Here is a 24,450-nt window from a genome sequence, read left to right as displayed (position 1 = left end):
CACGCCTCTGCCCAGAAGCAGGAGGGCGGGGTGGGAAGCCTATGCCACGGGCGGGGGGGGGGGGGGCACGTCAACTCCCACCTCCCACCCGGTAGCATGGCTTTCCCGACCCCTTGTCCTCTCCCACTCCTCCACTTCTAGATTCTCTTGAGTAAAAATATTTGAGCACTGGACAAAGTCAGAGACTTTCACAAACAAGCCAAGGGCACAATTACCAGCTCTCCTTCCCTTGTAAACAGTTTTATTCGTTTTTAAGAATCATGCAGCAATCCATAAATATTGCATCCTTGATGTCCCCACTGTAGTGTGCCCACGAGTGTACTCCAGCGAGTGAGAGGGGTACACGGATGGCACAAACAGTACACACGCACACGTGCACACACCAGGTGTGCAGGTCCTAAAGTGAAGTTATCAACCAGCATGCCAGTGTCAGGCGGCAGGACACGACTCTCCCCAGGTGAGACGGATCGAAGTGTGTGGGTCTGTGCCCAGGAGATGCCCCAGCGTGGGCATAAATTCTGTGGGTGGAACTGGGTGAGGAAGGAAAAAAGGCCAGGATGGCCACACCACCTGGAGGCCAGTGGAGAGCTCAGACCTGGGGCTGGAGTTGGTGGGAGGAGCCACAGGCCTCCAGGTGGTCTGCGCCCTGGAGTGAAGAGCCAGGCCCCAGCCCCTTCTCTCTGGGTCAGCTGCTCGGAACACGACGGTCTCCGGGTGACCCAGTGGGGCAATAGGGTTGGCAGCTATTCCCTGACCGGGCTGACTAACGACCAGCAACTTTGGGTGGGATATTTCTGCTTGCCTAAGAGCCAAATAAGAACAAAGAGGGGAAAGAGAAGAGAGAGAGAGAGAGAGAGATATGGAGGATTGGTCTGAGGAACAGGAGTGAAAGGGCCATTTCTAACCCAGGCATGTCTCGATTATGGAACCAAGGCCTTGAAGAATCCTCGTGAGCCTCTTGCTGGGGGGAGGGCCCAGCATGTGCTGTGAGGAAGGACACAGGCAGGCCCTCCTCAGAAGAGGGTGATAATGGGTTCCTCTCAGGGTTCCTGGCCACCGTGGCTACTGTTTACCTGCATCTCCTTCACCTCAGGTAACACCACACCGTGACTACATGACCTGCTAGGAGAGGAGGGGAGGCTGTGTGCCACCGCCCCAGGCTAAGGGACGCTCCCCAATCCCTGGGGCTTAAACTTCAAGGAAATCAGGAGTGGGGTTATTGCTCCAATCTCAAACACAAAAGGGGCCGGAGGAATGTTGGGGGAAAGAAAAGGCAAGGGCCTGAAGCAGCAGAGTCCCCCGCAGGACCTCGGAGGGAGAGGGGGACATGGGGATTCAGGACAGAAGCTTTGATTCCGGCTTGGTTGATGTCACGTCTGTCAGGACAACAGGCCTTCCCCCAACCAGGGCAGGACCTGAGGCATAACCACGAGGCCTGACAGTGCAAAGAAGCCACACAGAAGGTGTGAAGATTTCCCCGGGCACTGGGCTCTCTTTGGGGTGTTGGAAGCAGCCCTGAAAAACTCCTTCAGGGTAACGACTCCGAATATGAAGACAGGCTGTCACGACGGGCAGAGTCCAAGGCCCTGTGGCATCTCGGCCTCACAAGTGGCTGTGTCTGACCTGGCTTCCCCAGCTCACGCTCCGCTAGGAGGCCACCTTTTCCCAAAGCCAGTCAACAACACATCTGTCCAAGAACCAGCTAGAACCGACTGGTAACACCAGTGCTGAGGGAGAAGGAGTAAGTCCCAACAGCTTACAGCCTGGCCTTGCTGTTTCTGACTTCTGTCTACGCGCCTTACATGAGGCCCTGGAGGGGTCGGGGGCACACGGCTTGAACAGTATCCCTGAATCTCTAAAGAGCCTGGGGAAGGACTACCTCCCCCGGCCCAGGCTCAGCGGATCTGGAAGGCAGGGAAGGAAACAGGGAAGAAAACCCAGCGGGACTGGGAGGCCTCCCCATCACCGCTAGCCTCAGCTCGGCAGTGGGCTCCAGCACTTCCTTTGGGATTCCTGGGCACCAGTGTGGGGGTCACTGTGCCACCCCTCCCTCAGCCTATTTGTTCAACTATTAACACGAAGGGGCGAAGACAGGGACAACAGGTGTAGGATGCCACCTGACGGGGTACAGCGAGGAAATGTGAAACTATAGGGCAGCTGACAGTGCCTGGCACATCGAAGGGGTCAAAAATGTGGGGGTTTTTTTTGGAAAAGTCACCTTAAGATGGCATCCCAGGCCTTCAAAAACGCACCTGACCGTAAACGGCCCCCCTAAGGGGGGTCACGTACCTGGGGGTGTCGTCAGATCCGAGGCCTCCTCCCTAAGCGGGCGCGCGAGGCACAGGGCACTAGCTGTGCGGCGGAAGCAAGAACCATCTGCCCCACCAACCTTTTGGTGTTGCCGCCGTTTCTCATCCGTGACAACGGAGCTCCTGACACTTTTTGAGGGAAACTTGGCTTTGAGTGCAAAACGGCTTTCCCTTCTCCCAGGGGCCATCCCCAGCTCCACCCTCAAATGGAGGGTTCAAATTGCTTATGATGTTTCAGAGACCAGAATATGCCAGACGGGTGTCTGTAATGCAGCTGCCAAAACTCTAGGTCCCGCCGGCACGCCCCGAAGGAGAGAAAGATGGGAAACAAGCCGCCTGTGGACCTCGGCTCCTCCTGGAGATCCAGACCGGGGGGAGACGTTCCAGAGAGTCTCTGCAAAAGGTCTCCTGAGCTGCAGTTCGTGGAGAGGCTCCAGCCCACAAGGAGAGAGGAGGCTTCCAGATCTTTCTGGGAGGGGAAGGGGCATGGTTATGGAGACCGGGCTGGGAGCGGGAGCAGGCAGACCTCCATGTCCAGCTTTCATCTGGATGCAGTCTTCATGCTCTCGTGAAGGACACCCAGGAGGCCAGCAGCCCAGTGAGGCTGGGATGGAAGGTGGGGCAGGAGGGAACCCAGGTGCACGGGCTGGGGCTCTCAGACGGCCAAGGGACCCCACACACAGGGCCTGTCCTCGGGGTCCTCCAGGCTGCTGGATGATAAGCGCCGACGCTGAGTGTTCCGACGACTGACAATGTTGTCATCGGCCTGCCAGGTGCCTGGAGAGGAGAGAGGGGAGGGTATAGGAGCCGGTCTCTGGCCAGGTCCAGATGGCCTCTCCAGCACGATGGCCCAGGAGTTCGGCACGGAGGTGAGCAGCGCGCGTGTCATCTGAAACTCCCATGTGTGTGCGGGCCACAGCGAGGGAGAGAGAACGGGGCACGGTGGGCGTGCCGGGGAGCAGGGGACGGCTCCTGTCCTAATGGGCTAGGTACGGCCAGGCCACCGTGGAGATCGCTGACAGAGAGGAACGTGCAGGGGATCTCTTGTTCTGCGGACTTGCCCTGCCATCTACTTCTGTGTCTTTATTTGTCTGAAGTGTGCCTGTGTGTTATGGTGGAGAGGAGAAAGAAACCAGGTCTAGCGGAGGTTTTCGCAGGAAGCAGTGGCGGGGGGTGGGAGAGCATGTTAATGCGGGTCCCAGTCCGGTGTTAGTGTTTGCTGTGGGGGCTGGGTGGGGCAGGAAGGGGCTGGTAGCCCAGCAGAGCGCTGGGGACAGAAGGCCATGGGGGGAGCTGGTGCCATGGCTCCAGCACCCCTCCTGCCCCAGGCAGCCCGCTGAGGTCACCATCAACCCCAGGAGACGCTAGCCCGAGGGCCCTGGGATCCCCGGGGTCCCCTAGGCAGCACCCACTAAACTTCTCATCCTTCCCCAAATCTGCCGCAGCTCCTGTACTGGAAGCCCGCTCTTGTCTCCCCTGTCTTCGGCGCTCTGGATTTAATCCATCATGACCTCCTGCTTGTCTGCTTGTGGTCAGAAAACCTGAGCTTCCCTCCCGGGTCCTTCCTGCCTGGCTGCACGCTCCTGGGCAGCTCACTTCACTGGAAGGCTTGGTTCTCCCACCCGTCACATGGGGGCTGAGGGCTCATCTGGCAGGACTGACTCGCAGGGGCGCACTCAACCACCAGCCCCCACGCTCTCTTCAGGCCACCCTCCCCTCTCCCAGGGTCTCCCCTCAACTGTCCTCTTGACCCAGACAAACTCATCCAATCCCTCCGGGACAGCACGAACCTCCCTGAGAGGCAGAGGGCCTGGGTGAAGACCTGACTGCACGGGGCCCCACGCCTGCCACCTCCCCCTCCCCGCAGCCCTCCGGAGCTGCACCTGCCGCGGCCCACCGTCACAAGGCCCCCCAGCCTGGGGAGGCACGCGTGCTCCACGGTGCCCCCTAACCTGTCTGGCCGCCACCGTGCACATCTCACACTGCAAGGGAACCGGGAACCCCTGCCCTCCTCTGGGGCCGGCCTGGCCTCTTGGAAGACTCTAGTGGGCGACGGACCCGGCTGCCCGGGTGCACGGTGTTGGGCAGACCCAAATCTCACTGTGCTCATGTTTCAGGGGGCTGTGCTCCAAAGTCTGGGGCCAGCCTCATGGAAGAGCCAGCCCAAGCCCCCCTAGGGGTCTGAACACTAGGGTTAAGTAGGTATAAACTGCTGATTTCCCCTAAGGGTCCTGGAGTGATAATCCACCCTAAGGCTCTAACATCGGCCTGTGGAGGTGGCCCCCGGGGAAGAGAAGTGGGCGACACAGAAAATTCACAATCCAGATGGAATCCCTGGAGTCTGGGACATGGGTCAGAAGTGCTCTCCCCTCTAGAAGGGCGGCACTTGCAAGCATGACGGGATGAAGAGAAGGCAAGACTGTCCTTTAGGTTAGGAACCCCCAGAATGCAATGAGTTGTTCGTTCACTTAGAGAATTCGGTAGATCTCATACCTAGTCCTCAATGTTTATGGGGCAGGACTCCGGCACGGCGGCTGTTTGGTGGGAGAGACCAAAAGCAAACGGTGAACCAGAGAGAAGACACACACGCACGCACACGTCACAATCCACGCCGCTGCCGCCAGCCAGGGCGCCGCGGAACGCCGGACCGGCAGGCCGTCCTGACTCTGAATTCACGGGAGTCCTTGCTCCCAGCTCCACCGCTCTAGGGTCCTTTGCAGGGTCAAAACCCGCTCCTTCTGGAATAGCCTCAAGACTCAGAGCTCTAGTATCTGCTCTCCCTGGCTTCTCGATTGACTCGGTGGTGAGGGGGAGGTTGAGCCGCAATAACGAGGTCGCCCCCCACCAGCAAGGGGTCTGATGGGCCCCCAGCAAAACCCTGCGACCGCTCTCCTACTGCTCTGCCAGGCCCTCCAGCCAGACCCTGGAGCTCGGCACTGAAAATCCTTCTTGGAGACAGCAAGGGGCTTTCCCTTAGGGCCCATCTAGAGGAGAGACGGAGAGCAGAGAGACCTCTAGAGGTAGATTTGGGGAGCATACTTAGGGGGAATTCCACACCCCCTTTTCCTGCCTCTACCAAGCCACGGATGAGACGTGAGCGCTACAATAGTTTGATGGTCTCGAAGAGTTTCCAGTGGAAAGAGAAACCGAGTTCAGATTTTCCCTTCGTGTCCAGGAAGCGTAAGCTTTCCTAGCAGCATCTCCGTCTCAGGTCACAAGGCCCGAAGAGAGGAGTGAACTGAATTTCAGGTTTCTGTAGGTGTTGCTGTTTCCTTGGGGACCTCCAGTCCTGCACAATGAGGTCATTTAAAAATATATTTCTAATTCCACCAAAAAACCCTAACGATTTTTGCTTTTTTTTCCCCTACCACATACACTACCCAGAACCTGTTCACAGACTTATCACTGGTCCCCTGGCCACTGTCTCGCCACCTGTGTGATATTCCTTCCAATTCCCCGGAACCACATCTACTCAGCCTGGCTTCACAGTTCTAACCTGCTCACCACCTGCACCTGTCCACGTCGACTTTCTCCCTCTGAGACCTTCCAGAACAATCTCAGATCATGCCACCCCCTTGGTCTTGGGGCCCAAGAAGGCTCAGAAGCTTCTTAGGGGAAGAAGGGCTGGCGGGACACGGGTGCCCTCTCAGTGACACTCCCACGAGTGTGATGAGAGTGGTGAGGATGGGGACCCCCGTGGTCTTTGTCACCAGCTGGGTCTCCCAGCAGAGCGCACGTGAGCGTGGGGAGGGCGCGTGTGGCACAGGGACGAGCATGGGATGCTCCCCAAGGCTCGGCCTCTCCTCCGCCCTCCATGAAGGGAGCGGCGCCACTTGGAGAGGGAAACAGACTCAAGCGGAGACCAAGTGCCTGAGAAGCCGTCCTGACGGCCGCACAGCCTGCAGCCAGCCCGGCCCGCGGGCGTCCCAGGCACAGGGCGGAAGTGTGGACTGGGAGCTGAGCAGGGAGAGGCCTATTTATTCCACGGGACCCACACAAGTGCACACGCCTGCTGCTCACCCAACGGGTGCTTCCCGGGAGTCCCCCAGCCCACTGCACCAGTGTGACACCAAGAGCAGAACCAGGGAAACGGTTCACCAAGAGAGCAGACGTGCCTTCTCCTGGAAGACACCTCAAGTGCTTCCACCCAAGTCGCTCTCCCGACAGGCGTTACGGGCATTTGGTTGCACGACTGGCCTGAACAGTGAACCGAGTTTCACCTCAGCCCACTGGCCCCTGGCAGCACCGTAAGGAACCCCAAGGGTTCTTTCCTCTTCCCGCAAGCAATCCCGTAGGTGGAATAAATATCAACAAGCAGCTGGCCGAGGGGGTCAGGAGGAGGAGGAAGCGAAGGAACAAGCTCCACTGCCACCAGCATGGTTGGCTCGAACAGTTCCCAGCAGCTCTCTCTGCCAAAAAACGGGAGGGGGGGCTTGCCCTTCGGGGTGGGGTGGGGGAGACAGGAGCCTAGCCACCGGCTATAGAGTGGCCACAGACACAGGGCAGAGAGGACAGAGATGTCATCTTCCCCGGTTCGTGACACGGGATGCCAATTCAAATCCTCCTCGCGATGCTCGCCACAGAAGTGTCCCCATGTTTTGTGGACGTGCAGGGATTAATATATCCTTGCAAATACTTTTTCTCGGAGAATCTATCAAATGCAGGCCCTTGCCAGTTAGGACTGGAGACACAAGAAGGAGCCTCTGGGAGGAGCGCGCGCCCAGCAAGCGTGGTGTGGGACACAGCGTGGCCAGGGGGGCGGGGACAGTGCTGGCGCGGTGAACATGAACTTCCACACGAAGTCTACGTAACAGAAATGAGCTTCAAAAGAAACAAACCAGACAGACAGATTTGCGTTTGGCAAAAAGACGTGAAAAACAAATGGACAGACGGAAGCGAGGTGAGGAGTGGGAAGGCAGGAAGTGACGTGTGCCCCGGCCCCACAGCTCCAGTCCAGGCCTGACTGGGTCCACACTCCCTCCTCCACCGGCAGGCGGGAGAAGCAGGAGGACGGACATGGCATCTTTTGGCCTCACGGAGAGTGAGGAGTCCTGGGCAGTATCTTCAGGACACGCTAAATAGAAAAAAACCCGGAGAGAGGCCTTTGAAAGGCGGGAGAAAGCATCTTCTGGGAATTAAGGCTGCCGGGCCACCAGTCTGCGTGGGGCCAGGCGCGTGAGGCCCGTGTCTCTCACAGGCTGACGGACAGCGGCCGCCACAGGAGGCTGGGCGCTCCAACGCCTCTAGCCGTTTCGCTGAGCGAGTAAAGCACTGGACCCGTGATGTGATGTGGCTGTCCTGAAGCTCAAGTAAGTCTTCATTTCAGGGGATGGTGACAAGATTACAGACACCACCGTGTGGAGGACAGTCTCTGCTGTGAGACCAGGAGGGCGGTTTTGACCTAGTCCGCCCGGGCAAGGGGTGGCTTCGGAGAAGCGGTTCGTGGAGCCCTTGAACGAACACATAGGCTAGAAGGACGTGAGTGCTCAGTGTGATTGATGAGCGCGGCTCCTGCGTAAGAGGTACCCCAGGTTCAGCTTAGCGTCAGAAGGGACAAGGGGCACGCTGACCGTCCTGACCAAATTCAAAGTTAGGGCTCCAGGGAGCAGAGTCACCCTTGACCCCTGACCTTTCTTTTGGGATCTGAGTCTATTAAGTACAATGCGACTGGTGACCCACAGCTCACTGGCTCAGAAAGCCATGTGCTAATTAAAACCACATCGGCTTTCAAATTCCTCCCTGCTCCTAACTAGACACATTCCTTCCGAGGAGCTAGTGGATCAGATCCCCTTTTCAAGGGCTCAGGCTATCTTTCAAGACCTTCTCAGAGAGGCAGGGGTCTGCCTCAAACTTCCTCTTGATGAGAATAAGACCAGGCCACCTGCCATGGGACCCCCAGGATTGGGGTGGAGGGGGGCACGGTCGGGCCAATTTGGAAGGAGAGGGGGCTTTACTGCGGTCTTCCTGTCCCAAGAGTCGTGCTCAGAGCAGGGTTTGCTCTCTGCACAAAGTTCAAGGACTCGCCCGAGGCCGCCTCCCTTCCTTCCTGCATCTGGCTCCAGCATCCTAGCACAGCCCAGGCCTTCTTGCAGGAAAGGCAGGGCAGGGAGGTGGGTGTCCCAGGGTGAGAGCAGGGGAGCGAGCAGGGGAGCGTCTCCCACCAAGTTCATGTTCAGCAGACTGCCACTCACCAGGTAAGCAGACCTCAGGGCACAGCTTATTGTCCAGTGCTTTCACGCTGGCGATGCCAAAGTCATTGTTATTGTCACACTCCATACCTAGAAATGCGCATGTCCTCTGGCCTGTAAGGGAGTTAACGCAGTTAGAGAGGGGCTGGCTATATTTTTTCTCTGCTCTGCTGTCCTTAAAAAAAAAAAAAAAAAAAAAAAAAAAATCTTAAGGATGGAGACAAAAAAAATCAAATCATATGTTAAAAAAAAGACAGGAATTAAGTGGGTAGAGAGTGGACGATAAAGGAATCAGTTGTGTGGGTCTGTGATTTTGCCCTGTCCTGCCCTGTCTCCTGCTCTGGCCCCTGGGAGGGCTGAGGGATGTGGGCTCCACAGAGAGCCGCACGGGGCGCAGAGAGAGGCTGTCCCTGTCCTGCCAGCATCTGCAGGGGCCTGTTGGGTGTTTGTGACCACAAGGCTCTGTAAAATGATAAACACGTAAAACAAAAACTTAAGGTCTCAGGTTCCATAATTTTGCGTATTAGTCGAGATCACCACATTCACAAGATTATGTTTTGTTTTCTGAGGAAACGTAGTTTGTTACTTTGAGTATGTTTCAAGGGTCTGAGCAGAAACCTACAGACGTGGAAAGGGAAGGGGAAGGGTTCAGATTTTTTTTCCCTAGCTCTCCCCATGCCTCCGGTTTTCTCTTGGTGAAAGGGAGAGGAAAAAACATAAATCCATCGTGTGGGCTACGGAATGTCAGGCGGAAACCGCCCGCCACCCTGCATTTTTCAGAAGTGAACGTTCTGTGGGGGGGGGGAGCGATCATAGAGGGTGACTTGGGAACCTCGAGTAGTGAAGGCGTCCCCTGAGTCCATGAGGGGGCCCGACCGTGTCTTGGGCTGGCGTGCAAGTGCGGCAGAGGCACAGTCTTGGCGGCCAGGCCCTCCTTCAGGGTGACTGGGTCAGGCGAGAGTGGTCAGGCCAGCATGCACACCCCTGAACTCCCCAAGCAACGGCCAGCTAAAGCAGAAGCAGCTAGGATGACATGTGCATCCGGGCTGGGGTCCGGGTCTGCTTTGGAGGTGCCCTTCTGCGGGAGGCCCTTCAGAGCAGCACAGGCAGAGCTGCGGGCTCCTGGAGCTGGCGGGGCGGGTGGGGGGGGCATTCCCAGGGGGATTCTCCCAGCTCAGCCTCCTCTTCCCACTTCCTTGCGCTGTAGATAGTTCCTTCTCTCCCAGACTTCCTGAACACAAAACGCTTCCATCTGAAGGTGTAACAGAGGCCTGAGTTATAGTGAAGAAAGTCGTTCTGACAGCTTGCAAATGCTTGTCTGCGCTGAGCCTCGGGCGTTGGACTTTCTCACACCTTCTCAGTGCCCCCTGGCCCCAAAGGTCCTAACTCTCTGCTACTGAGACGTCTCGGCCCCCCCTTTGCTAAAGCAAAACCAAACCAACTGCCTGACAGGCCTTTCTTCCGAGTGGAACAAAGTGTTCGGCTGCTGCTAACATCAGGGCTGCCCGAGCAGCTCTGCGGGCCTCGGCTGGAAAGCGGAAGCGAGGAGGAAGGTGAGGGGTGGCCCAGGAGCTGCTGAACCCCGTGTGCGCAAATACAGAGCTCCCCGCAGGCCTTCTGCAGCGGCTGCGTCCTGACATCCCTGGCACTGAGGCCTTAAAAGAGCCAAGAAGACCACCACTGCGGTCTCCAAATCCCCTGCCTGCCCTGCTAGTCCGTCAAGAAGACAAGCTTTCCCCAACGGCCACAAAACCGAGTAGAGCCACCGAGTCATATCAGGGCCCCTCTCTGTACCCTTTAAAGAACACCCAGGAAAGAAATCAAGTAAGAGGGAGCAAGAGACCAGGTCTTTCACCATCTTCCCGTGCGGGCGATCCGTCTTCTTCCTCTATAACATCATTGCCCTAGGACAGAAGGAAGGCGCTATGAGTCTATAAAAGCAGTAAAATGGACATATTGATCAGCTGAAAACGGAAGCAACTGGCCTCATGGTATCTCACTTCAGGGCCTTCGTCCAGAGCGTCCAGTCCCTTCTGTGTCTGAGAAGCCTGGGGGGCCTGGCAGAGGCGGAGTTTGCTTGGGGAGGCACCGGTCTGCCGGCAGGGACCAGGACTGAGGCCTGTTACTGCTGTACCCAGGGGATGTCAGGCATGGCCTTGGGAAGAGTTCAGCTCATACCGTCTCTTAAAGGTGGACATAAACATTGCCAAATAACAGACTATCAGAAAGACTGTAAAAGTTCCAGAAATTCCTCGGACCCCAAACCCTATCCAGAGACTCCCGTGAGAGCGTCTGGCTCAAGGTAAGTTCCAGTGCCCTCACTGCGACCGGGGCTTCCTGAACACCTCCGCCAGGCCGTTCTGGGGTGAACTGTAATCCTGTCCCTTCCACCTGCCATGGGGCTCCTGGATGAGTTTATAGTTTATTTATTTTCTAGTCATCTCTATACCAGCGTGGGGCTCGAACTTACAACCCTGAGACCAAGCGCTGCATGTTCCACTGACTGAGCCAGTCGGGCACCCCCGAGTGAAGATATAGAGCTGGTGGTGGGGGGCTGAGGGAGGCTAAGACCAGGTCACTGGGGTCTTCACGTCTTCCAGTGCCAGGCGGTGCCTGCGACACATTCTGTGTGAGTACTCAGTGAACGGAGGACGGACACATCCTCAGGTCCAGGGTCTGGCTGGGAAGCGCTCCCTCCAGGACGCACCCCACGCCTGCTACATGGCGACCAGTGCGCTGCGCTAAGGGACAGTCCATGGACCAACGCGTGTGGCTGCTCTCCCCTCTACACCACAGCCCAGCCCGAACTGATCCAAACACGCTGCCTCGGGAGGCTGCTTTCAGAACAGCCCCCAGCCTATCGCGTCCCCCACCAGCGCTGACGGTCCCTCTGGTGGGAGGAGCCCTGCCGCCCGCCGGCCGTACCTCTGCGTCGAGCTCTTCGGCGGCGAGGCCAACAAAGTTGCTGTCCGGAGATGCCCCCAGCATCACCTGCTTAAGAGCAAACCAGAAATCAAGGCCCAGACACCCCGGCTCTCCTACCCGGCCCGCAGGGCAGCAACCCCCAACTGGGTCCTAGGGACAGAAGTGGCACCAGAGGGAAGAGTCAGACGTGACGGAGTCTGAGTCAGCAGCCCCAGCTCGTTTCCCACGGCACCCCCTTCCGAGCGCGGCTGGGGCCTGGCGGGAATCCCTCGCAGGCCCTGGGCTGAGCTAGTCCGGACACGTGTGCAGCGCGCAGAGCAACAGAGACACTGCCCGTGCTCCCCCCTTACCTCTCCTTCTTCCGAGGGGGCCCTGCTGGCGGCCTGGGGCGAAGGGAGAGCCTCGCCCTCTTCCTCAGTGCCAGGGGCGATGTAGGAGCCGGACATGGAGGACACCGTGTCAGTGCTGATCTGGGAGTGCTGGCTCTGGGAGGACACCATGGACATGACCGACTGGGCCAGGCTGCTGCTGGCAGGGTCTGTGGAGACGGGTGGAAGGAAGGAGACGGGAGGTCAGGTATGGCTTCTGGGAGCGGCCTCCCTGTGCTCACGCAGCGGGGACTCTAGTGGCCTCGCCAGGCCCTCACTGACCGAGCGCTAGGCTTCAGGCCTTCCGAGGCTCACACTTTGGAGCTCAGAACTCAAGCCGAGGGCAAGGATCTGCTTGTCCCTGACTCAGTCTTCAAGGAGCCCCAGACAGCAGGGCCGGGGGTAAGAGGAGCCCCCCCTCCCCCCTGCTGTCAGCAGAACCCCTGGGCTCTGGGAGGGGCCTGGCTTTCGTGCAGCCTAGGTGTCACCCTGCCAGCCCCGAGTCCCTCTGGAGGGGCTGTGACGAGCACTGAGGACTGGGCTGAGCAGAAGAATGTGCAGTCGTTCCCGCTCCCTCGTGTACCTTCTGGGGAGGAGATGGTCGAAGAGAGCGGTGTCCCTGTACAAGACGACTGGTCAACAGCTCCCGAGGACGACAGGGTGAGATTCTCGCTTTCTGGGGTTACCCCGCATTCCTGGAGGGACACAGAAGAAGGGGGTGAGGGCCAGGCCCCGGGGAAGGAGTGGGACACCGGGAGGGCCTAGGGCCCCAGCGTCAGGAGGCTGTGTGCAGAGCACGGGCGGTTTCTCTTTTGTCCCCACTCCCCGCAGCCCTGGGCTGGAAGGGCTGCCTCCCAGGGGAGGTTCCAGCCTCAGTCAGCACATCCTGCCGGAGGCTCAGCATCTGCTCGGGCCATACAAAAGCTGGAGCTCAGGTGACACAGGTCACCCAGCAGCTGTGACACGGGAATACCCTGGGTTTCCCGGGATTAGAAACTGCTTTCCTTCTTAAAGAGAACACAAAACCGGCAGAGGCCTCATTGCCTGTGAGGCGGCCCCGCTTGGATATCGGGTTGGTTCCAGCTCTACCGACCTCACACAAATACCGCCTTTGCCCCCCCCGCCACAAGCCCCTCCTGACACCCAGCTAGCAGCCACCTGTGCCAGAACCCCCACCCTGTTCCTGGCAGATGGGGATTCTGTTCCTACCCCCTTTTCTCCAAGAGTTCTGTGGTTTGGGTTTTTTTTTTTTTTTTTAAAGTAGGCTCCACACCCAACGTGGGGCTCGAACTCATGACTCTGAGATGAAGCACTGCAAGCTCCACTTAGCCGGCCGGTGCCCCAGGGAGTTCTGCTTTCATCCGAGCTCAGACACTGTGTCCTGCCCAAGTCAGGGAGTTCTCCCGAGGGCTCAGCTGCTCTCTGGAGGCCCGGTCTGCAACGGCATCAGGGGGGCCTTCGTGGGCCACGCTCCCACATACCCCTGGCCTGCCCAGCACCCCAGCTTCGGCTCTGGGCCTTTGCACAGACTGCCCCACCCCCTGGACTGCTTCTCTCGCCTTCATCTGGGAGTCTTAAAACGCCAAGATCCAGCTCACATGCTACTCTGCCAGCACAGCTCCCTGGGCTTCTCCACTTAACATGATCTCTTGTGTCTCTGCCACAGACCACGCTGTCCCTGCCTCGGCGGGGCGGGGGGGTGCTCTCTAGAGCGAAGATTCGTTCATTCAGGGGTCCCTGGGTGGCTCAGTCCGTAAGGTGTCCGACTCTTGGTTTCAGCTCAGGTCATGATCTCCTGGGTTGTGGGATGGGAGCTGTGTCAGGTGCCACACTCAGCGGAGTCTGCTGGAGAGTCTCTCCCTCTGCTCCTCCCCCTACTGGGGTGCACATGCCTGCTCTCTCTCTCACAAGTAAATGAATAACTCTGTTTTTTTAAAGAGTTGATTTATTCATTTGACAGAGAGAGAGAGATCACAGGTAGGCAGAGAGGCAGGCAGAGAGAGAGGGGTAAGCAGGCTCCCCGCTGAGCAGAGAGCCCGATGCGGGGCTCGATCCCAGGACCCTGAGATCATGACCTGAGCCGAAGCCAGAGGCTTAACCCACTAAGCCACCCAGGCGCCCCAGTAAATAACTCTTTAAAGAAAAAGCATCATTCATCTACCCAACAAATACATACTGAACAACCATATGCTAGACCCAGTGCTGTAACCTGTGCGCCTGCCCTGCCCCCAACTAGACCTTGAGCACCCAGAGTCAGGGCCCACCTGATCACATTTGCCAGTCGCAGTTTACCTAGCTCACGGCCGTCCAGACTGCAGGTGTCCCAAGCCTGCTAAACAGAGCCTGCGGGGCTGGCGGGCAGCACCACCCCGCACTGGGCTCCCAGTGCGCTTCTACCGGGCTCCGCCGCCACTGTCCCTGTCCCTGGAACCCGCTTTCCTCAGACATTTGCACACTTACTTTCTCACCTCCTTCCGTCTCTGTCCACAGACGACCCTTTAAAGACAGGAATCCCCACCTCTAGCCTCGAGCTCCCCCTTTCTCCTGACACACAGACCCACAGCCAGTTTTTACTGCCCTGGGGTCCATCCCAACCCCAGTATCAAGACTGTCGGTGCCACAAGGGCCAGGACTTCTGTCGTCTGCTTACTGCTACTGTTCTCAGCGTACAAAACAGTGCCTGGCACGTGACACAGGCTCGGTCTACTGTTGAAAGGATGAACGGAAGGAAACCTTGGCTGCTGTCTCGAAGAAGGTTCCGAGGTGCCTGGGAGTGAATGAAAGCAGATGGACCTGGAGAGGCAGGTGGGACGGAAGTACCTGCAGTCCAGCGTCCAAGAAACAGAGACTGGGATTACCTCTTCCAGATGCTGCACTGACGGCTGCTGGGAGAGCTGGGTCTCTGACTCACTGCAGGAGCGCTCGTCCTCCTCCTCATGCAACACGGAAGAATTCTGGGAAACAGACCTGCGAAAGTCCGGGGAGAAGAGCCTCTGAACCCGGCATCCGTGTAAAGAACAGAACTGGCCGCACCCGTTAGCCAGACTCCACAGGAAGAAGGGGGCCCAGAGGAAAGGGGAGGGGATGAACGGAGCAGGGGAGGCGGAACCCAGGTCTTAAGGAGGAGGAAAAGGCTGGAAAGAGCCCTGGGGAGGGACTGAGAGCTCTTCTGGGTGTCATAAAATCTCCATTTTACATTCAACTCCTTCAATAACTTGTGTCTGAACCAGGGGAAAACCAGTGACATTTTCAGGGTCTCGATGTTCTTTTTTAAAATATTTTATTTATTAATTTGACAGAGAGAGACACAGCAATAGACGGAACACAAGCAGGGGTGATGGGAGAGGGAGAAGGCGGCTTCCTGCCGAACAGGGAGCCTGATGCGGGGCTGGATCCCAGGACCCTGGGATCGTGACCTGAGCTGAAGGCAGACGCTTAGTGACTAAGCCACCCAGGCGCCCCTAGGGTCTCAATATTTTTATCTATAATACACGCTCCTTAACTCTGCCACAGAAAGTTTCTCATGACTTGTGCCTGTTGGGTTTTAATGGGTTTAAATGCTTAAGAGTATAGGTGCAGATCACAGGTTTCCTTCAGTCTTTAGCCTAAGTGATGCTCCCCACAGGCCTCAATGATCCTAGGGGTGTCCTCTTCCCTACACCCCATGCCCCCACCAAAAACACAGGAGATTTGCCTGTCTGGGTTCCACTAAGTACCCACATGCCACCTTATTTCCACCTGAATGTTAGCCCCAGGTCTTCCATGAAATGCAAAGCTCTGGGAACAGCCCAGAGGGTCCACACTGTCCTGGGGACCCAGGATGGAAGCCAGTACGGAGCAGGGGAAGACGCGTGAAAGTGCGTCACCAGGGACCCCAGGGGCACCACTGCTGAGCACCAACCACTCACCTGGAAAGACTCCTTTTGAGCTTGATTCCTTGGCTGCTGTGGTCAGACAGGTGGCCGGGCGGGGGGAGCGTCCTGCCGGGGGGCGGATGGGCCTCGCTGCCGTAGGCAGGCCGTGTTCCCGACAGGCGGCCGTCCCCAAGCACGTGGAGGGCAGGGGCTGCTGGCGATGGGGTGAGGGGCCCATTGAGGGCTTCCAGAAGAGACACCACTTCATAACCTGGTGGAATGTTCTCTGAGGACTAGGGGAATCAGAGACAGGTTGAAAAATTAATTAAGTACTCTTTGTTTTACGGCAGGATCGCGTTCCTTGCTCTACACTGAAAAAAGGTTTTCTTTTACATCGGGTCTGGCAAGCGGAGCGTCTGTAGAAGAGGCCAAAGAATGAGAAAAAGTCAAAGAAACACATATTCCTAGATTCTGCTTACAGATGGACTTCTTAGTAGTGTTTGTTTTTTGATTGTAATGGAAATATATGTTCATTACAGGAAATTTGAAAAACACATGAAGATAAAAAAGAAGGGGGAGGGGAAGGAAGATTTAATAATCAAATCGCCCAAAGTACAACTTTCATTACCATTCTGGTATACTTTCTTCCAACCTTTTTCTCTGTATGGTTTACAAAGTTACACTGTAAATAACAATTTTATATCCCCTATATGTCAGCAAACATAAATATTTCCCTTCACAGAGTCCATATTTCCTACCTCTTCTACTGGTGCTGGGGATTCAGCTGTGTCTGACATTCCCTCCTTGTGCACAAATCTTTATTTTTTTGGAAGATTCGATTGGCTTTTTTAAGCAATTTGCGAATCAGGGAGCATCCATCCAGCAAAAGAGAGGTGCTCCCACAAAACCCTTTTTTTTCCGGATCGTGTTCTTGATATTAAATTCTTAGGTCTTTGGTTATCAGATATAAGTATTTTTAAGGCTCTTGATACTTGCAGCTACTCTGTTTTGTTTCCTCAATGACCCTTCCAGCCGCACGCCCATAAGCAGTACAGAGAACCTATTTTAACTGCCTTTCCACCAGCATGAAGTCTCTCTCCCTTTTTAAAAGATTTATTTACTTTAGTGGTTTTCTTTTCTTTCTTTTTTTTTAGAGATTTAATTTATTTCTTTGACAGAGAGAGAGAGAAAGAGAGAGAGCATGAGCGGGGGGGAGCACCTGGCAGAGGGGGAAGCAGGCTCCAGGCTGAGCAGGGAGCCTGATGAGGGACTCGATTCCAGGACCCTGGGATCATGACCTGAGTCAAAGGCAGAGGCTCAGCCCAAGGAGCCACCCAGGTGCTCATGCCATCTATCCATCCGTCCATCCATCCGTCTATCTAAGAGAGAACACACAGAAGTGCCTGTGTGGGGCAAGTGAGTGGCGGCAGGGGGGGGAGGAATGGAGGGGGAAGGAGAAGGAGAATCTGAAGCCGACGCCTTCCTCACTCAGCACTGAGCCCAATGGGGCCTCTATCTCAGGACCGCAAGATCTTGACCTGAGCCAAAGACTTAAGGGACTGTGACTGTGCCACCCAGATGCCCCCCACCCCCACTGCCATGGAGTCTCTTTTAAAAAGCTTTCGAATCTGAAAGGTGAAAAATGGTATCTCATTTTAATTCGTATATTTTAGATTTTTAATATGATTAACTAAAAAAAAGATATTTAACCAGCTAAGCATCCTCTTCTGAGGATTTTTTTATAATCTTAATTTTTTTCCCCACTCCTGAGAATCTTAAATAATATCCTTTGTCCATTTATTTCTGTTTGATTCATAGGAGCCACGGCAAAGATATTAGGCTTCTCTCTGATATAAACGTTGCGAAGACTTTTTTTTTCTTTAAATGATTCATGGTTTGTCTTTTAATTTTAATCCTTTTTACACATCTGAACTTTTAATATTTTTATGTGGTAAAATCTACACTTTTTTTTTTTTTTTTCTGTAGCGTTCCTCTGCTTTTAAGTTTGGAGAGTCCTCTCCCATTCAAAGCCAACTAAAGAATCACCTAGAATTTATTCTCAGTCTTTAATGTTTGGTTTGCTTGACTTCTGCTTTAATGTAGTTTTGCTTTAATATAGTTAACTAGTTACTCCGTCTGGAATTTATTTGCTAATCTGGTAAGGAGTGAAGTGCTAAGCTGATTTTTCCTCCCTAAATAGCTAACTAGTTATCCTAATACCACGTATGGAAGGACGACTCTCCTCCACTCGTGAGTGAATCTGAAGATGGCGTCTGCTAGGACCGCACAGCCTCAAGGCTGTCTTCCAGCACTATCTCTTTTCACAGGGACACGGAAGTGAAGTGTGTCATCCACTTGGCTCCCAGTTGCTGGAGCCATGAAATGGGATCAAGAAAAACAGTTACCTCCTTCAATGACCCAGATAAACATAGTAAATTGTATTCAAATGCAAGACAATCACACCCTTGTTCCTGCTTTGGGCGGGGAAGCTCCCGACTAGGGTGAGGCTGGGAGCAGACTTCTCCAGGCAGGGTAAATATTAACCGGAGCTGAGTTCCAGAAGGAAAAGGGGGATTTAATGATCAGTATCCAATTTTCCGTTGTAATACTGGTTGGTTTTAACACGACGTGACCTCAGCCAGCTGACTGAACACTGCAGCGTGCCAAGGTTTAATTACTTGTCGCAAAGTCAAGTAGAGAAGGATGAAAGGTGCACGGGGCCAGCGAGGGGACCAGAGCGCTTGGTTCCCGGGTGGTCCCGTGTCCGGCCCAACTCACCGAATGCTCCTCTGAGTCAGACGTCTGGGACGAGATGATGGGGTTAAAGCTGGTTGGGGACAAGGGGCCCAATTTTTTCCTCATGGCCCGGATCTGAAGCAGCGCCCGGAAGGCTACAAGAAGGGAACAGATCATCAGGCCATCCTGATAACAGAAGTCAGGATGAACGGGAGCCCGGGGAAGAAACCACAGTCCCCCCTCCCGGGGGGCGGGCAGTTTGCAGACCCTCCTGGCGGGTCTCGGCCTAGGGCTCTGGGACTCACGCAGTCGGCAGATAGGACAGTTGTTGGCCTGGTAGCGCAGGGTGTCGGCGCACGTGTTACACAGGCAGAGGTGACGACAGGGCAGAATCAAGGTGTCCCGGACATCTGAGAGACACACCACACACTCAGCGCTGTTATCACTTACTTCATCCTCAGCCACCTGTCCCAGGAGACAGAAACGCAGCCAGTGACACAAAGACATTCGTGTCCTCTCTGTTCTTTGCAAGCAGCTTGCCTGAAGAGCAGAGATGAGGAGCGAGAACCATATCCTACATTTACTTCGGACTTTAGCACGTGCATTCGCATACTGGGTTGCCCTTATTCTGGGAGCTGCTTCTCTCAAGCTGTCCTACGGGATCAGCTGTCGGGGATCAACTTTCGGGGCAGCGGAGTAAGGCGGCCACACAGGGAAGGGCGGGGGGCCACGCAGGAACACTGCAGGGGAGCCCGGTAATGGGTGGCCGGGGCTCTGCAGGGGAACTCATCCAAACCTGCCGAAGCTTTTCATTTCCAGAGCAATATGAACATAAGCATCTGGAATGAGGAAGAAAATCCCCTCCTCGGACCATACTGATTCCAGAGTTCAGCACGCCGACTCCCTGGATCCGAGTTTCACCAAAGCGTTTCTCCCTCCGCCTCCCGGGAAAAGCACATTCAGAATTTGGGGTAGAACCTGCCTTAGAATCCTGTGTGTTGTACTTGTTTTCGATTCCATAGATCTCCTGAAGGAGGTAGCTGACCCCATCTACCTGAAGAGCAAACAGCAAAGTTCAAGGGCAGGTTGACTGGATGGAGAGAAAGTGGGAACTCGTCCCTCAACCTTCTCTGGTAACCAGGGGCTACTGACTCACAATGAAAAAAATCAAAGGCCTAGACAAGTAAAGGGTGCTCTTATTTACTTATGCTTTCCCTCTGACAGGGAAACGAAAATCAAATGTTTAATCCACCCACCATTCTGCCCAAGAGGGAGCACAAAAGTTCACAAATGCAACACTAATTCGTGTACCACAGCTCAAGGTCACAGACAGGAAAGCAGAGTTAAGAAGGGCAGAGACTAGCAAAAGGATGGAGCCTATGCATCAAAATTAAAGTGTTGGCTATGTAACAGACATGAAGTGCGGACATTACAAAAATAAAGGGATGGGGGTTGTCTGGGGGGCGCAGTCAGGTAAGCACCTGACTCCTGGCTTCAGCTCAGGTCACCATCTCAGGGTGGCGACTTTGAGCCCGTACTGGGCTCCATGCTGAGCACAGAGTCTGCTAAAGCTTCTCTCTCCCCCACTGCCTCGTGCGCGCTCTCTAAAATAAATAAATCTTTTCTCAAAAAGATTTTATTTTTTTAAAGATTAATTTATTTTTAGAGCGAGAGAGCACACAGGCAGGGGGAGGAGCTGGGGAAGGGGAAGAGAGAGAATCTGTAGCAGACGCCCCGCTGAGCACGGAGCGGGAGGCAGGGTTGGGTCCCACCACCCTGAGATCATGACCTGAGCTGAAATCAAGAGTTGGACGCTTAACTAGCTGAGCCACCCTGGTGCCCCGTAAAGAAATAAATCTTTACAAATATTATTATTTTTATTATTAAAGGATGGAACAGAGAAAGAAAGAGGAGAAACAGGCAAGGGGAGGAGTGGAAGGGAAAACAGGAGAAGAGAGACAGAAAGACAGTAGGATCTTGAAGGGGAGACAACTGAGCCCCTCCACCTGCACGAGCCACCCCATCACCCACATGGCCAAGGATCCCTCTTGGCCCTAACCCTTAAAACCTCAACTTCAGGGGTGCCTGGGTGGCTCAGTGGGTTAAGCCTCTGCCTTCAGCTCAGGTCATGGTCTCAGGGTCCTGGGATCGAGCCACGCATCGGGCTCTCTGCTCAGCAGGGAGCCTGCTTCCCCCTCTCTCTCCCTGCCTACCTCTCTGCCTACCTGTGATCTCTGTCTGTCAAATAAATAAATAAAATCTTTAAAAAAAAAAAAAAACCCTCAACTTCAATGCCCACTTGCCCTAGCCTGGGCCATGTCAGTGCCAAAACAGGCTCTTCCCTTGTCTCTCTGTGTGATCTCACACCTCCCTCTGCTTCACCTGTCCCCTATTGATCCCCTCCCCTAAGACTGAGCCTGTCACTGATTTTATACCCACTCTCCAGTTTGAAAGTCTGTTGCTAATGTCAAGCTAGCAATAGGAAAATAGACAAATCATTTACCTTCAGTTCCCTAGCCTTTCTAGGCGTCCTGGAGAACAAGGCCTCCCCATGAGCCAACTCACCAAGGCTTGGCCTTCCTAGGCAGTATCCTGGGCTCAGGATCTGTTTTCTCCTCTGCCTTTTAAAACTTGTTTCAACTTACTAATCGGTTAAATTGGAAAGGATATTATCAACAAATTTATGTTCAGGTGTTATTGACTGCTATTGACCTCATGAAGACGGGAGAACACTTAATCCCCAAGAATGAACAATACAGAATTCAGACCTCTATCACCCACCTACAGGGGGTCCTGCCAATGCCCCTGACCCCATTCTCCCCTCCTCACTGACTCTGCTTCTGCTTGGACAAAAGTGGGGAAAAAAAAAGTGCTGGGACCCAGTGGGGGTTAGGAGCAGACATACACATAACTTGCTGGTCATTCTGGGAAGGGGGCAGATGGCCAGTAAACTTGGGATTTAGAAAAGCAGTGGTGGGATGAATTAAGCCAAGGGCCCTAACTGGCTCTGAATTGGACCCCAACACTTTATCCTTCAGTTGGAATGTTTCTCACCCTGGCATTTTAAATAAAAGAACTCTCCCGAAACCTAATGTCAAGAGACAAATCTTGTCCTTTCATTTCTTAAGTCCTTTGCTCAGATAATGGCCGCCTCAACACCAACAATTCTGGAACAATAAAGACACCCCAAATCAGTATTCCTTTCAGGCCACCCAAGGAGTTTCTAACATACAAAAGTACTCCCTTTTTTACTTTTCTTTGATTAAAAAAAGGGGGGTCGGTGGGAGAGAAAGAAGGGTGCTTAGCAAAAGAGAAAAAAGAGAATGAGCGATCAAAAGAAAGAAGGGTGGAGGGGGACACCAAGGAGCCCTGGCTGTCCAATACTTACCACTTGTTTCTGTTTGAGGGGCTTGACGCAGAAAGTTCCATCCGTGTGCTGGAATGAAAGAGGACCGTTATGACCCGGAAGGAGGGCAAGAAGGCACAGGTGTTCTTGGTTGCCGCCCTCACACTCGCAGGGCCTTCCAAGTATCCAGTGTGATCTTTCCATTTGAAGAAGAGGAAACCCAGGGCTCAGAGCTGCAGGTCACGCAGCGAGTTGGTAGCAGGGCTGGCATTAGACCCAAGGGCAGCCCCCGGTGTGAGGCTCCTTTGGCTTGACCACAGCCTCCGAGCCGGACCCATCCTGCTGCAACTCAGGCAGCAGCAAACAGGGCTGCCCGAGACCCCGCATGAAAGCCAGTTAAATGGAATAAAGCGAGGCCCCGTAAAGTTACTCACCTTTTCGAAAGTGCCCAGCAGTACATGGCAATGGCCAAAATACTCTGGAAAAAATAAATAAATAAATAAACAAAGGTACATGGATGAGGAAGAAAGCCCAACACACCTCGCTGGCCTTCTAACTTCCCCGATTCCCTGTGCCCGGCGAACCGATGCTCCGGGCTGTGAGAAGGGGCACACTCTGTAATCCATGCTGCTCTTGTCCGCCTGAGGACCCAGGGACCCAGGGACCGCCTGCCTGGGCCCCACGGAGAGGGCCTGTCCTTCGTGCACCACCAAAGGGCAGCGTGTACAGCGGAAGAAGATAAAAGGTGCCCGTTACCGTCTCCTTCATCCACCACGGCATGGACCACTAAAGGGTAAACTTCTCGGTCCAGATCAAAGCCAAGCTAACGGGAAAGAAAAGGAAAGAAAAGAGGACTTAGCATGTTGAGATGACACAGTAATCCATCAGGGAAGGAGACGTCGTCAAGACGCATTAATTCATCTGTGCTCTCATTCCTCAACCTCGTGACCACCTGAGTCTGTCCCGTGGAAGGCCACTGTCTCTTTCTAAAGCCTTGTGGCTATGAAACCCTCTAACTTTGCAGATTCCTTGCAAGCTCCTGGCTTTCTCCAAGTATCTGAGGTGAATGGGCTCCTTTGGAACAGAAAAGTTAAGGGTGTTGGGCCTATCTTAAGGGTGGGAAGGAGACAGGGCTGAAGGACAGTGTGGTCTCCAAGCATGGGGGACAGCGGACCTGCTGGCTGTAGTCCAGATGTGGCCCTAGGTCCCTGTTCCTGAGCCTCTGCCCAGCAGCCCGTCGCCTGGTCCCAGAGGCCACTCACCTCCTCTTCCGCCCACTCCGAGGGGTCCACGGTGTGGGAGGGCAGGCAGAACTGCTGACACACCCCGCGCTTGTAGTGCACCGTCTCCGACTGTAGGCTGTTGTCTTTGGGGATGTAGCTGTTGAGCAAAGAGGGAAGCAGAGCGAAAGTCAGTATCTGGCCCAGACGGAGGGACTGTTTCCTCTGTCCCACGCCTGGTCTCAACATCAACAGGCTCTAGGGACAGAAAAGGATAGGACAGAAAATATTTCCTTCATGGTCTGTTTCCTTTGCTCCTGCTTGATCAGGCCGCTAAACTTATCCATTCAACCCACCATCCCCAAAAAGGCAGCTTAATGGATGTTTAATAGCATCTTGATGACATAAAAGGTTCCGCTGCCCCTTGCCACGGCACACAATGGCACAGTTTGAAGGGAAAAGGTGAAAAGGTGGGGCTCTGGAGAAGAAAACCCAAATTCAGGAGCCAGATTTCACCTCGTGGTAGAAGATTTTCTTCCATGGTCGAGTGGGGAAGGTGTGGACCCTCGCCCGTCGCCCGGAGGACTCGGCTCACCTGGTCTCTCGTTCTCACCTGGCAATCCCATTCTGGAACTCTTCCGTGGCTTGATAGTAGATGGTGATGGCCACCCGGGCGTCCGTGTCGAAGGTGAACTCCACGTTGTAGTGGACCTTAGCCCTGCCGGCCTCTTCTCCAGCGGTCTTCACTTCCTCCGCACACCTGGGAAACCACAAAGACTCAGCACTTTGGGGAGAGCAAATCAGTATTTTTAAATACACACACACACAGACACACAGACACAAAGACACACAGACACACACACACAGAGACACACGTGTATTTATACTTACTACATTATGAGCTTCTCTCCATGGTCATAGACTTACGCCCACATCTTCGTTCTGAACGACAGCAGAGTCCCTCAAGGCCACTACGGGGGGCATTTCAGTGGTGTCTGATACTTCATAGTGCTACCGTGAACACTTGGGCATTGGCCAGCCCCCCTTTTGTTTTGCTTTGTTTTGTTTTTACTGTGATCAAAGTTTCTACTCACAGTTTCCACAAGGCTTGTCACAAAAGCAGCAGGCCCCACCCCTTCCCCTCCTCCTTTTCAGAGACCATCTCTACCTCTTCCAGCTGACCATTTTGGCATTCACCTGTGTGTTCCTACAGAACATGCTTGTGTGATTCTTGACTTCAGTTTCAGGTGTTATCCATGGACCTCCTATCATGGGAGCCAGGATTTCTTTCACTTCCCTCAAGCGGCCCCATATGAGTACGCCCCCTGTCCCTAAGTGTGCACATCATGATTCTGGGAGCTCAGCACCTTTGTGTCTGCATTACTGGGTTTATATTAACATGATCAGCTTAGCCACAGAGTGGTCGCTGATTGTCTTTTCCTTCGTCAGTTTTTCTTGGAGTCTGGGCTCATTTCCTACTTCAGTGGCTCAGTGTCCTATGTCC

The 24,450-nt window shown here is 54.6% G+C and overlaps 1 protein-coding gene across 9 annotated transcripts in view; it reads right to left on the bottom strand.

Annotated features, from left to right (window-relative positions):
• Positions 1-221: 221 nt before the first annotated feature.
• Positions 222-24,450, bottom strand: part of RNF157 (ring finger protein 157) — an 81,256-nt gene continuing 57,027 nt past the window's right edge. For 2 of the 9 annotated variants that reach the window (XM_047706093.1, XM_047706097.1), the window contains 16 exons: positions 23,560-23,706; positions 22,989-23,106; positions 22,483-22,549; positions 22,161-22,204; positions 21,769-21,816; positions 19,363-19,434; positions 18,686-18,845; positions 18,423-18,535; positions 15,699-15,937; positions 14,649-14,757; positions 12,374-12,485; positions 11,773-11,960; positions 11,423-11,491; positions 10,341-10,401; positions 8,501-8,611; positions 222-3,086 (listed from right to left, as the gene is read on the bottom strand). In XM_047706093.1, the coding sequence (XP_047562049.1) occupies positions 2,965-3,086; positions 8,501-8,611; positions 10,341-10,401; positions 11,423-11,491; positions 11,773-11,960; positions 12,374-12,485; positions 14,649-14,757; positions 15,699-15,937; positions 18,423-18,535; positions 18,686-18,845; positions 19,363-19,434; positions 21,769-21,816; positions 22,161-22,204; positions 22,483-22,549; positions 22,989-23,106; positions 23,560-23,706 (1,780 nt within the window). In that variant the 3' untranslated portion in view covers positions 222-2,964. Of the gene's footprint in view, positions 3,087-4,802; positions 4,844-8,500; positions 8,612-10,291; positions 10,402-11,422; positions 11,492-11,772; positions 11,961-12,373; positions 12,486-14,648; positions 14,758-15,698; positions 15,938-18,422; positions 18,536-18,685; positions 18,846-19,362; positions 19,435-21,768; positions 21,817-22,160; positions 22,205-22,482; positions 22,550-22,988; positions 23,107-23,559; positions 23,707-24,450 lie in introns of those variants that run through there. The other 7 variants (XM_047706096.1, XM_047706100.1, XM_047706099.1 and 4 more) reach the window with 6 other exon arrangements.

Source organism: Lutra lutra, chromosome 16 (assembly GCF_902655055.1).
Source record: "Lutra lutra chromosome 16, mLutLut1.2, whole genome shotgun sequence".
In the NCBI taxonomy this organism is placed as follows: Eukaryota; Metazoa; Chordata; class Mammalia; order Carnivora; family Mustelidae; genus Lutra; species Lutra lutra.
Note: the sequence above shows the minus strand (reverse complement) of the source record. Positions and strands in the feature narration are given on the sequence as shown.